The 12128-nt window shown below is 42.0% G+C and overlaps 1 protein-coding gene across 8 annotated transcripts in view; it reads right to left on the bottom strand.

Moving 5' to 3' along the window:
- Positions 1 to 12128, bottom strand: part of agbl5 (AGBL carboxypeptidase 5) — a 131745-nt gene that overhangs the window by 61436 nt on the left and 58181 nt on the right. For all 8 annotated transcript variants that reach the window (XM_043676261.1, XM_043676271.1, XM_043676282.1 and 5 more), the window contains 2 exons: positions 10250 to 10431; positions 7059 to 7279 (listed from right to left, as the gene is read on the bottom strand). In XM_043676261.1, coding sequence (XP_043532196.1) covers positions 7059 to 7279; positions 10250 to 10431 — 403 coding nt within the window. The remainder of the gene's footprint in view (positions 1 to 7058; positions 7280 to 10249; positions 10432 to 12128) is intronic.

The raw sequence follows: 12128 nt of genomic DNA, 5'->3' as shown, positions 1-12128 counted from the left end.
TCTATGGAACACCACTGGTCACCAAGCTCCAGGCTGAATACTCTTCATCAACCACCACCCTCTGTCTTTTATGGGCCAGCCAATTTTGCATCCGGATAGCCAAATCTCCGTCTCCCATGCCTCCTTACCATGGGGAACCTTATCAAATGCCTTACTAAAATACATGTATGCCACATCCACTGCTCTACCTTCAACAAGATATTTTGTCACATCCTCAAAAGAATTCAACAAGGCTTGTGAGGCATGACTTAGCCCTCTCAAAGCCATGCTGACTATCCCTAATCAAACTATGATTTTCCAAATAATTATAAATCCTAAATCTTAGAACCCTCTCCAATAATTTGCCCACCACTGACGTCAGAGTCATAGAGATGTACAGCATGGAAACAGACCCTTGGGCCCAACCCGTCCATGCCGACCAGATATCCTAACCTAATCTAGTCCCACCTGCCAGCACCCAGCCCATATCCCTCCAAACCCTTCTTATTCATATACCCATCCAAATGCCTATTAAATGTTGCAATTGTACCAGCCTCCATACACGTACCACCCTCTGAGTGAAAAGGTTGCCCCTTAGGTCTCTTCTATATCTTTCCCCTCTCACCCTAAACCTATGCCCTATAGTTCTGGACTCCCTGACCCCAGCGAAAAGACGTTGCCTATTTATCCTATCCATGCCGCTCATAATTTTGTAAAACTCTATAAGGTCACCCCTCAGCCTCCGACGCTCCAGGGAAAACAGCTCCAGCCTGTTCAGCCTCTACTGATAGCTCAAATACTCCAACCCTAGCAACATCCTTGTAAATCTTTTCTGAATCCTTTCAAGTTTCACAACATCTTTCCGATAGGAAGGAGACCAGAATTGCACACAATATTCCAACAGTGGCCTAACCAATGTTCTGTACAGCTGCAACATGACATCCCAACTCCTGTACTCAATACTCTGACCAATAAAGGAAAGCATACCAAACGCCTTCTTCACTATCCGATCTACCTGTGACTCCACTTTCAAGGAGCAATAACCTGCACTCCAAGGCCTCTTTGTTCAGCAACACTCCCTAGGACCTTACCATTAAGTGTATAAGTCCTGCTAAGATTTGCTTTCCCAAAATGCAGCACCTCGCATTTATCTGAATTAAACTCCATCTGCCACTTCTCAGCCCATTGGCCCATCTGATCAAGCTCCCGTTGTAATCTGAGGTAACCCTCTTCGCTGTCCACTACACCTCCAATTTTGTTGTCATCTGCAAACTTACTAACTGCACCTCTTCTGCTCGGATTCAAATCATTTATGTAAATGACAAAAAGTAGAGGACCCAGCATCGATCCTTGTGGTGCTCCACTGGTCACAGGCCTCCAATCTGAAAAACAACCCTCCACCACCATCCTCTGTCTTCTATTTTAGCCAGTTCTGTATCCAAAAGGCTAGTTCTCCCTGTATTCCATGAGATCTAACCTTGCTAATCAGTCTCCCATGGGGAACCTTGTCGAACGCCTTTGTGAAGTCCATATAGATCACATCTACTGCTCTGCCCTCATCAATCTTCTTTGTTACTTCTTCAAAAACCTCAATCAAGTTTGAAAGACATGATTTCCCACGCACAAAGCCATGCTGACAATCCCTAATCAGTCCTTGCCTTTCCAAATACATGTACATCTTGTCCCTCAGGATTCCCTCCAACAACTTGCCTATCACTCAGGTCAGGCTCACCGGTCTATAGTTCCCTGGCTTGTCTTTACCGACCTTCTTAAACAGTGGCACCATGTTTGCCAACCTCCAGTACAAATATCTCAGCAAGAGGCCCAGCAATCACTTCTCTAGTGTCCCACAGAGTTCCTGGGTACACCTGATCAGGTCCTGGGGATTTATCCACCTTTAACCGTTTCAAGACATCCAGCACTTCCTCCTTTATAATCTGGACATTTTGCAAGATGTCACCAACTATTTCCCTACAGCCTATATTTTCCATATCCTTTTCCACAGTAAATACCGATGCAAAATATTCATTTAGTATCGCTCCCATTTTCTGTGGCTCCACACAAAGGCCGCCTTGCTGATCTTTGAGGGCCCTATTCTCTCCCTAGTTACTCTTTTGTCCTTAATATATTTGTAAAAACTCTTTGGATTATCCTTAATTCTGTAATTCCCAGGATTGTCCCTATTCCCTTTCTTGAACAAGGGAATAATATTTGCCACCCTCCAATCATCTGGTACTACTCTAGTTGACAGTGAGGATACAGAGATCATTGCCAAAGGCGCAGTAATCTCTTTCCTTACTTCCCGTAGTAACCTTGGGTACATCCCGAATGGCCCAAAGGACTTATCTAGCTTCACGTTTTTCAGAAGTTCCCGCAGATCGCCCTTCTTAACATCAACCAATTGGAACATATCAGCCTGTTTCACGCTGTCCTCACAAATGACAAGATCCCTTTCGCTCGTGAATACTGAAGCAAAGTATTCATCAAGGACCTCCCCTACTTCCTCTGACTACAGGCAAAAGTCCCCTTCCCGATCCATGATCAGCCTTACCCTCACTCTGGCCATCCTGTTGTTCCTTACGTAAGTGTAGAACGCCTTGGAGTTTTCCTTAATCCCACCCATCAAGGCTTTTTCATGCCCCCTTCTAGCTTGCTCAGTCCATTCTTCAGTTCCTTCCTGGGTCCCTCGTAACTCTCTTAAGCCCGGTCTCATTCTTGCTACTTCAACCTTAAGCTTTTTTCTTTCTCTTGACTGCATGTTCCAAATCTTTTGTCATCATGGTTGCTTCAACCTACCATCCCTTCCTTGCCTCAATAGGACAAACCTATCCAGCTGAACCAATTTTCCCTCCTCAGACAATCTGTTCACTCAAGTATCGATCTAGAAAATCTCTAGTGAACTACCTCCAATACATTTATGCTTTTGTTTAAGCAAGACGAACAAAATCTGATTCATAATCTTATTTTGGTGTTCAATTCTACTCGTAATAAGGACAAAATTCGATTAGCTTTAACAACTTGCTAACGTTTTGTGATCCATGCACCAGATCCCTCTGCACCTTGGAATTCTTCAGTCATTCCCAATTTAAACAATCAGAATATCTTGTGAACTCAGTGCAGAAAGAAAGCTGACATAATTCTCAAGTAACGGGAAATAGCTACCTGCCGAAAGATGGTGCTTTAAGATTTAAAATAAAATGCCCTCTGAGAGGATATAAGGAATTTATTTTAGTTTCAAGTTGATCGCCTCTATATGCAGTCTCCCTCTCTATCTTTGTCCAAGATGCCTCCCTGTCTCTTTCTTGCAGTCACCCTCTCCCCCTTTTTCCTAGCAGCCTCACTCTCTTTCCCAGCACCTCCAACTCCCAGTGTAGCTTTCTCTCCAACTTCCCAATGCCTTTACAGGCCTCTCACCCTTTTCCCACTTATGGCCAATGTTCCTACTCCCATTAGGTTCCCAGCCACTGCCTCACCTTGCTAAACGATTCAACAGCAGCATATGTACTGATGATAAAACTGCATATGTAATGCAGTGATGACATTGAAATATGTACAGACACTCTGTGTTTGTTCCTGCCATGGCCAGCTGACATCACAGATTGTTGTAGATATCTACTGTTAAATAATACTCCACTATTTTATTATTCCTGCCAAAGTGAACATAAGAGACAAGCAGGAGGCTGGAAGAACACAGCAAGCAAGGCAGCATCAGGAAGTGGAGAAGTCAACGTTTCCAGTGTAATCCTTCTTCAGGACTGGGGGTGGGTGTATGGGGAGCTGCAAGTAAAGGGGGTGTCGGGAGCAGGGTGGTGAAGTGGGTTAGCATAGGTGAAAACTGGTAGACGGTACGACCTGGTTGGTCAATGGAAGGAATGAATCCATTAGGTGGCTGGGAGGAGTGGAAGGGAGGGGAGGGACTGGGAAGGGAGTTGGGGGAAGGGAAGGTAGGTTATCTGAAATTGGAGAACTCCGGGCTGTAGGCTATTAAATGTGAACAAGTTCACATTATGCTTCATCTACCAAATTTTGTCCTAGTCATCACCTCTGTTGGTCTGCATTTTTGCTCTGTCATCTTCATAATACAATTTTCCTATCTTTCGATCATGTGCAAATTCACCACCATGCCTCTGCTTCCCTCAACTGAGTCACTGGTGTAAACTGTAAGATTGCGGGTAAAGCACAGGGCCGGCGCAAAAATAAAACATGTAACACCTTCAGTCCTGGAGGAACGCTGTCTCATTTTTACTGGAGCAGTTGTATATGGTAGAAATGACAAATAAAAGCTTCTCTCTCTCTCTCTCTCTGTGGAAATCCACATCTCACATCCTGCCAATCTGAAAATGACCTGTTTATGTACACACTGGTTTTTGCCAGTTAGCCAATCTTCTGTCCATGCCAGTACATTATCCCCTACACCATGAGCTTTTATTTTGTGCAATAACCTTTTATGTGGAACCGTGCCAAATGCCTTTTGGAATGCCAAGCAATGGTGTTCATCAATGGGCTCCCCTTTAACTTCAGAACACGTCCACCCTTCAAAGAATTCCAATAAATTGGCTAAACATGATTTCCTTTTCACAAAACTATGCTAGCTCTTACTGGTTACCTTGTTTTTTTTCCAAATGCCCAGTTATGACCACCTGAATGATTAATTCTAAAATCTCCCCCATAACAGATATCAAGCTCACTGACCTATGGTTTCCTCTCTCCCTCTCTTCTTGTATACAGGAAGTACATTTGCTACTTTCCAATCTGATAAAACCTTTCCAGAACATATCCACTATTTCATTAACCATCTCTTTTAAGATCTTTATGATGAAGTTCATCAGGACCTGGAAACTTCTAAATGTGCAGCTCCACCAGGTTGCTTAGTAATGCTTCCTTAGTGATTATTAGTCGACTATTAACTGCCTATGGTCATCCTCAAGAGGTCCAACACTACTTCACTGACTCTTTTTTAAGATATCTATATAAATGCATGTTTTTACATTTCTAGCTACCTTCGTCCCTTCCTGACATTTATTTCTTCTGAATAACCTTTTCGTGATTGTCTATAATTCTTTGCATTACTAGGTGGGCAGAGTAACTGGTATGCTCAGAAGAGCCCCAAGTGCAAACCATGTAGTCAGCAACAAGATGGCAATGATATCCTTCCTATAATTGGACAACCAGAACTGGACATTCCAGAAGAGGCCTTACCAATGTCCTATACAACCTTAATGTGACTTCCCAACTCCATTACTCAAAGGACTGAGCAATGAAGGCAAGCACGCTAAATGCCTTTTTAACATGCAGTCAATATGTAATGCAAACTTCAAACATTATGTAGCTGAACCCCTAGGTCTCTCTGTTGTACAACACCACCCAAGGTCCTGCCATTAATTGTATAATTCTTATCCCTATTCATTGTACCAAAATACAATACTTCACATTTGAAAGGAGGTGAGGGTGGAATAGCAAGCCTTGAGAAGCCAGAAGACTGTCATGGCTGTGGTAACATCAGCACTGCCAATCTATGCATGCACAAGCAGCCAGTGGTCATCTTTGCCAGTCATACTGACAACGTGTGTGCTGTTAAATTATCATGTTTTCTCAACTACTGATTAAAAGCTATAGTAACACATTCAAAATAACTTGTCTCAGCTATATTGAAAATAATGTTCACAACCATAAACCTGTTCCTCACAGCAAAGGTATTCTCTTAGAATTATGGTGTAACTCAAACACTTCAACTGTTTTATTCAGAATATGGTAACATTTCTGTTAAAATCATATGAAAACACAAAGTGTAACACAATGATTAGCTTTTAACTCCTCCAATAAGAACACAGATTTTAGTTTTCTTGCATTAATTTTCTAATAAGGTTTTTTATGTTAAGACAATTGAACTGGAAAGTTGCAGGCCACAGAATAAGATGTTAAAGAATCATGTTTGACTGTTCTGGTGCATGTTGCTAACCATTAGCTAGCTGGAAGTACAATAAATAGTACAAATGAGATGGACGGAAGATGATGGATTTTTTGTTTAAATTTATGACCACTATAATGAACTGGTATTATTACATTCTTGATTTATTGTTCTGATCACCAGATAAACATATCTGTCAATACCTTTGAATGTACTAAAAATAGTCTAATTTCATCATTGCTGAATAGCTTCATAAGTTATAGAATCCCTACAGAGTAGAAGCAGGCCATTTAGCCCATCAAGTCCACACCACTTCCAAAGAGCATCCCACCCTGTCCCACCCCCCCTACCCAATCTCTGTAACTCCACATTTCCCATGGCTAATCTACCTAGCTGGCACATTCAGCCAATTTAGCAAGGCCAATCCACCCTAAACTGCACATCTGTCTGGTGGGTTTCCTCCGGGTGCTCCGGTTTCCTCCCACAGTCTAAAGATGTGCAGGTTAGGTGAACTGGCCATGTTCAATTGCCCATACTGTTTGGTGCATTAATCAGAGGGAAATGGGTCTGGGTGGGTTACTCTTCGGAGAGTCGGTGTGGACTTGTTGGGCCAAAGGGTCTGTTTCCACACTGTAGGGAATCTAATAAATATAAATAAAAATCTTTGGACTGTAGGAGGAAACCGGAACACCTGGAGGAAATCCACACAAACACAGGGAGAATGTGCAAACTCCACACAGTCGCCAAATGGTCGAATTGAACCTGGGTCCCTGGCATTATGAAGCAGCAGTTCCAACCATTCAGTTACCATGCTGCCCCAGTAGCTGGAAGGATTACATGCATGATAACTTTTGATTAATCCTTAAGCCAAAGATCACAGATTACATGAAAGTAGTAACAACTGCAATAAAACCCAGGAAACCTTAACAGAAGTTAAGCTATGTATACTAGAGCTCAACACAGCAGATATATCTTAACAATAAAACTGAAAATACTGGAAACACATCATGCAGCATCCCTCTGTGAAGAGGAGAGTTAGGGGTTTCAGGTCTGTGACTTACAGATTATTTCCAGCATTTTCTCACTTATTTCAGCTTTGTAGCATCTGCAATATCCTGCTCATGCAGGCAAGGCTCAGTTATAATACATACAGTTATAATACATATCTTACCTCTCACTGGTGCAAGGGTTTTGTGAGCACCTTTTGAAGGGTTATGATTTGATCCTGGTGCACAAGCTCCTTTGCTTGTTCCAGGGCTGTACCCAAATGTAAAACTGGAAGACGCTTTAATCAGAGATGGATTTTGATGCCCATTGCTGATTCCAGAGGCGCCAGTCCCATTACTCTTCATCTTACTGAGAGAATTTTCTGAGATGGAGGATGTTATCCCACTATGTTTGAGAGAGAACGAATACATCAAAGCATCTGATGTACAGTACATAAACATCACCTCAGTAAACAGCAAATTATTTATCTTCAGTAGCTCACTGTTACCGTAAATAATAAAGCGTGTATGATTTTCTCTTTCTCTTCACTTGAGATCACATTTCAAAAGTACCGCACATAATTGGAGTGGAAAGGTGAACAGAAGAAAGCCTAAATTGGTTAACTATTCACTTGAATAAATTTAATTCAATAGTTTGACAGTAGTATAAAGTAGCAATTTAAAAATTGTTATTTGTTACTTCAGTAGTTACTTTATAATTTATACGCATGTCAAAAGCAATTTCCCATTTGGAAGCATACCAAACAAAATGTCATCACAAAGTTCTGTTTACTTCCACTATAACAAAAGTAACACCATTACACTTTATGAAACAAAAAGCAGTCATCTGTAGTAATCCCTCTTCTCTGCAAAACAAAGTCAAAACAAGGATTGAAGCAGAGATACAAACCACATGATACTCCTTTGATAATCAACCGTAAACTATTTGTTGCTATTAACTCTATACCACTTTGGTTGGTGATTTTGAAAAACCTATTAACAGTAATATGTTCTAACACCTGCATGTGCAAAATCCAACTGTGCAACTTATTCAATTCTGCCCAAAATTGACAGGAGTCCATGATTACACCCATAACTGAAGTAACAGGTCATGATTCGATGGATCTGGCAGTCTGAAAATCAATAGTTACATTCTATAGATTAGATTAGCTTAGATTCCCTAGAGCACCCGGAGGAAACCCACGCAGACACGGGGAGAATGTGCAAATTCCACAGACAGTCGCACGAGGCTGGAATTGAACCTGGGTCCCTGGTGCTGTGAGGCAGCAGTGCCACCCATCGTGTTGTCAAAGAATCACAGAATCTCTACAGTGCGAAAAGAGGCAGTTCAGCCCATCGAGTCTGCACCAACCCACCGAAGAGCTCCCACCCCTACCGTATCACCATAACCTTCATTTACCATGGCTAATCCACCTAGTCTCCACATCCTGGGACAATACAGACAATTCAGAATGACCAATCCACGTAATCTGCCCATCTGTGGACAGAAACCAGAGCACCCGGTGGAAAGTCATGCAGACATTAGCAGAGCACGCAAACTCCACAGTCACTCAAAGTTGGAACTGAACCGGGGTCCTGAGCACTGTGAGGCAGCTAACCACTGAGCCACCTGCCACCCATTGACATGTCCATTGGCAAGATTTGATTTCATCTTTTATCTTCCTCCACTCTTAAATTCAGTAACTATCAAGGAGGGCGCAATGCTTGATCTTGAAGGAACTATCCTAGACTTCCAAATCACCTGTTTTCAGCTCATGCATGAAATACTATATCTAATGACACACACCTCTAAGAACAGTACAGCACAGAAAGAGACCGTTTGCCCCAGTCATGTTCAGAGCAATTTTAGTTGTCCATTCCGTTGCTCTTTACACATTCTGCAATTTGTCCTCCTCCAAGTATTATATATTAACTAAATAAAAAAAAATCAACTTGATCTGGACATGTTAAGACACTTCCGTAGCCATCACATGCTAGGAAGGGACATCTGACCCAGACACAGAGACACCATCACAATACACTTTATTAGATGCTTATAAGTACACGTCATGATATATCAAATCTGGATTATTCAACTTTAAATCCAATAGATTTACTATAAAGTCTTGGACTAAGAGGTTGGGAGAAGTAAAATAAGTCTTGGAACTTTTCAAAATGATCACCAAAGCCACCTGACCTGAAAACAGACAAACTCTCAAGGAAGATAAAAAGGAACATCTAATAGCTGGGATGGATTCGTGCACTCAGAAAAGGCTATCCGAGGGTTAAGTGGCTGGACGCTGAAGTGCATCATCTGGAGAGTTCAGCAGTGAATGAGACTTTCAGATTGCTCTGCAAATAAGACTTCTCAACCACAGGTATAACTAAATCCAAAATTAATTATGTAAAGGAGAGAAATGAAACCCTCCCTCTCTCTACAGGGAAGAACCATCACAACTCTGGAGTAATATCCAGAAACTTGCAGTATTGTAAAAAATAAGGAAGGTTTCTTGGAAGTGTGCCCAGGTCAGCAAAGAATTGAACAGCCCTCAGAGAAAATCGATTGCAAGTCAAGATCTTTTAGAAAATGGAAAACCTGCCAGTCAACTATCTTAAGAAGAAAGAAAAGTTCAACCTGTAATTCCTTAATTATAAAACTGCAAATGTTATGTCACATCTCTAGAGTAGGTGGGACTTGAACTTAGTGTCCCTACCTCTGAGCGAGGGAGGCCTAGCACAAGAGCCCTTCATACTAGATGATTTCAGCCAACATTGGTCTCACCAATGTCCGATGTAATTGAAGTATAAATTCCCTATATTTGCATTCAATTTCCTCTGCAATACACAATAACATTCTATTAACTTCTCAAATTACTTGCTGCACTTGCATATTAATCTCTTGCGATTCATATAAATCTCTTTGCACCTCAGAGTAGGCCAAGTTCTCACCATTTATATTCTTCTTGCCAAAATTGACAATTTCACCTTTTTGCACATTGTTTTCTATTTTCCAGATCTTTATCCACACTTATCCACAATGAGACCCTTCTGGTCTCATTGTATCCTCCTTATAACTTTCCTGCCTATCTTTGTATTATCAGCAAATTTAGCAATCATACCTTCCGGTCCTTCATCTAAGTCATCGACATAATTCTAAAAAAAGATCCTAGCACTGATCCCTGTGGCACATCACAAGTTACATCTTGCAAACCTGAATATGACTAACTTTTGTCTACACCTCCTGCTGGCAAGTCAATCTTTTATCCATGTCATACTTCCTAAACCATGAACTTTGGTTTTCCACAATAACTTTTGATGTAGCACCTTATCAATGCTTTCACTGGAAAGGAATTTTCTGTTTTTTATTGTGACTTACTTGGGACCTTTAGAAATCCTTGTGACATTTTTTTTTGACATTGCTGTGCTTCTTGTATTTCGAATATGCTTCAACATCCATGCACGAAGTTTAGTCAGACAACTGTATTCTGACAAAACAACTCTCGGCCAAGGATTACAATCAGCCATATCTAAGGCTGCAATGGCTAAAGCTCTCCCCACCTAAGGAAATGAGGGAAACAGAAAACTAATTAACAGATCAGACAATTACTTTTATGTGATAGCTATGGCTATCCACATATGCCCTCTCAAATTATTAACCACCTTGGTGAGTGGTTCTTCGATTAGCTATAAGACATTAAAATCTAGAATTATCACACAATTCTAGAGCCCATGGAAATCCAATCTAGATAACAGAATCCTTACAGTGCAGACAAAAGCCATTCAGCCGAGCAGGTCTGCAATGGCCTGATGAAGAGCATCCACCCTATACCCATAACCCCATATTAGCTAATTCATCTTGCTTGCATATCCCTGGACTCAAAAGGCAACTTAGAATGGCCAATCACTTTACCTGCACATCTTTGGACTAGGGGAGAAAACCAAAGCACTTGGAGGAAACACACACAGACATGAGGAGAACATGCAAACAACACAGACAGTCACCCAAGGCTGGAATTGATCCCCAGTTCCCTGGTGCTATGAGGAAGCAGTGCTAACCACTGTGCCACCATGCCACTCATCTATGCCTGATAGACAGGTAGCTTAACAAAATGGTTAGCTAAGAAGTCAATGCTTGATGGTCAGTTCTTTAATCCACAATTTAAACTCCAGATTCATTTGACAGCATTCTACAGTTCAAGTGTGAAGTTTCTTGACCAGCAGAATAAACTAATCTTAAAGTAGCAACAGTATACCACAATTAACTGTGTCTCTTCTCCAAACAAGGCTAAATTACATTTGCACAAGTTTGGATATATTCAGAATTAACTTCCATTATACCATAATACTGGGTACTCCCAGAGTTTTATTTAGCCCCTACAAAATTTTACAAATATATTGTGAGGAATATGCAATTTTTTCTAGGTTTCAGGATTTCTGCAAATATGAATAATTAAAAGTGAATACTCAAGTCTGGTTTTCAAAATAGAAATTGAAGCCCTCGCTTCTTTCATTAACCTTGGAGTCCTAATAATTTAGAGACAATCCAAGGAATTTCCATCAATACTGAAAAATATGTTGCTGGAAAAGCTCAGCAGGTCAGTCAGCATCCAAGGAGCAGCAGAATCGACGTTTTGAGCATAAGCCCTTCTTCAGGAATGAGGAGGGTGTGCCAGGCAGGCTAAGATAAAAGGTAGGGAGGAGGGACTTGGGAGGGGCGTTGGGAATGCATAGGTGGAAGGAGGTTAAGTGAGGGTGATAGGCCGGAGAGGGGGTGGGGGCGGAGAGGTCGGGAAGAAGATTGCAGGTCAAGAAGGCGGTGCTGAGTCCGAGGGTTGGAACTGAGATAAGGTGGAGGGAGGGGAAATGAGAAAGCTGGAGAAATCTGCATTCATCCCTTGTGGTTGGAGGGTTCCTAAGCAGAAGATGAGGCGCTCGTCCTCCAGGCGTCATGTTGCCATGGTCTGGCGATGGAGGAGGCCAAGGAGCTGCATGTCCTTGGCGTAGTAGGAGGGGGAGTTAAAGTGTTCAGCCATGGAGCAGTTGGGTTGGTTGGTGCGGGTGTCCCAGAGGTGTTCTCTGAAACGTTCCGCAAGTAGGCGGCCTGACTCCCCAATGTAGAGGAGGCCACATCGGGTGCAGCGGATGCAGTAAATTATGTGTGTGGAGGTGCAGGTGAATTTGTGATAGATATGGAAGGATCCCTTGGGGCCTCGGAGGGAAGTGAGGGGGGAGGTGTGGGCGCAAATTTTGCATTT

Source organism: Chiloscyllium plagiosum, chromosome 3 (genome assembly GCF_004010195.1).
Source record: "Chiloscyllium plagiosum isolate BGI_BamShark_2017 chromosome 3, ASM401019v2, whole genome shotgun sequence".
Classification (NCBI taxonomy): Eukaryota; Metazoa; Chordata; class Chondrichthyes; order Orectolobiformes; family Hemiscylliidae; genus Chiloscyllium; species Chiloscyllium plagiosum.
This window is presented reverse-complemented; position numbering and strand designations above follow the sequence as displayed.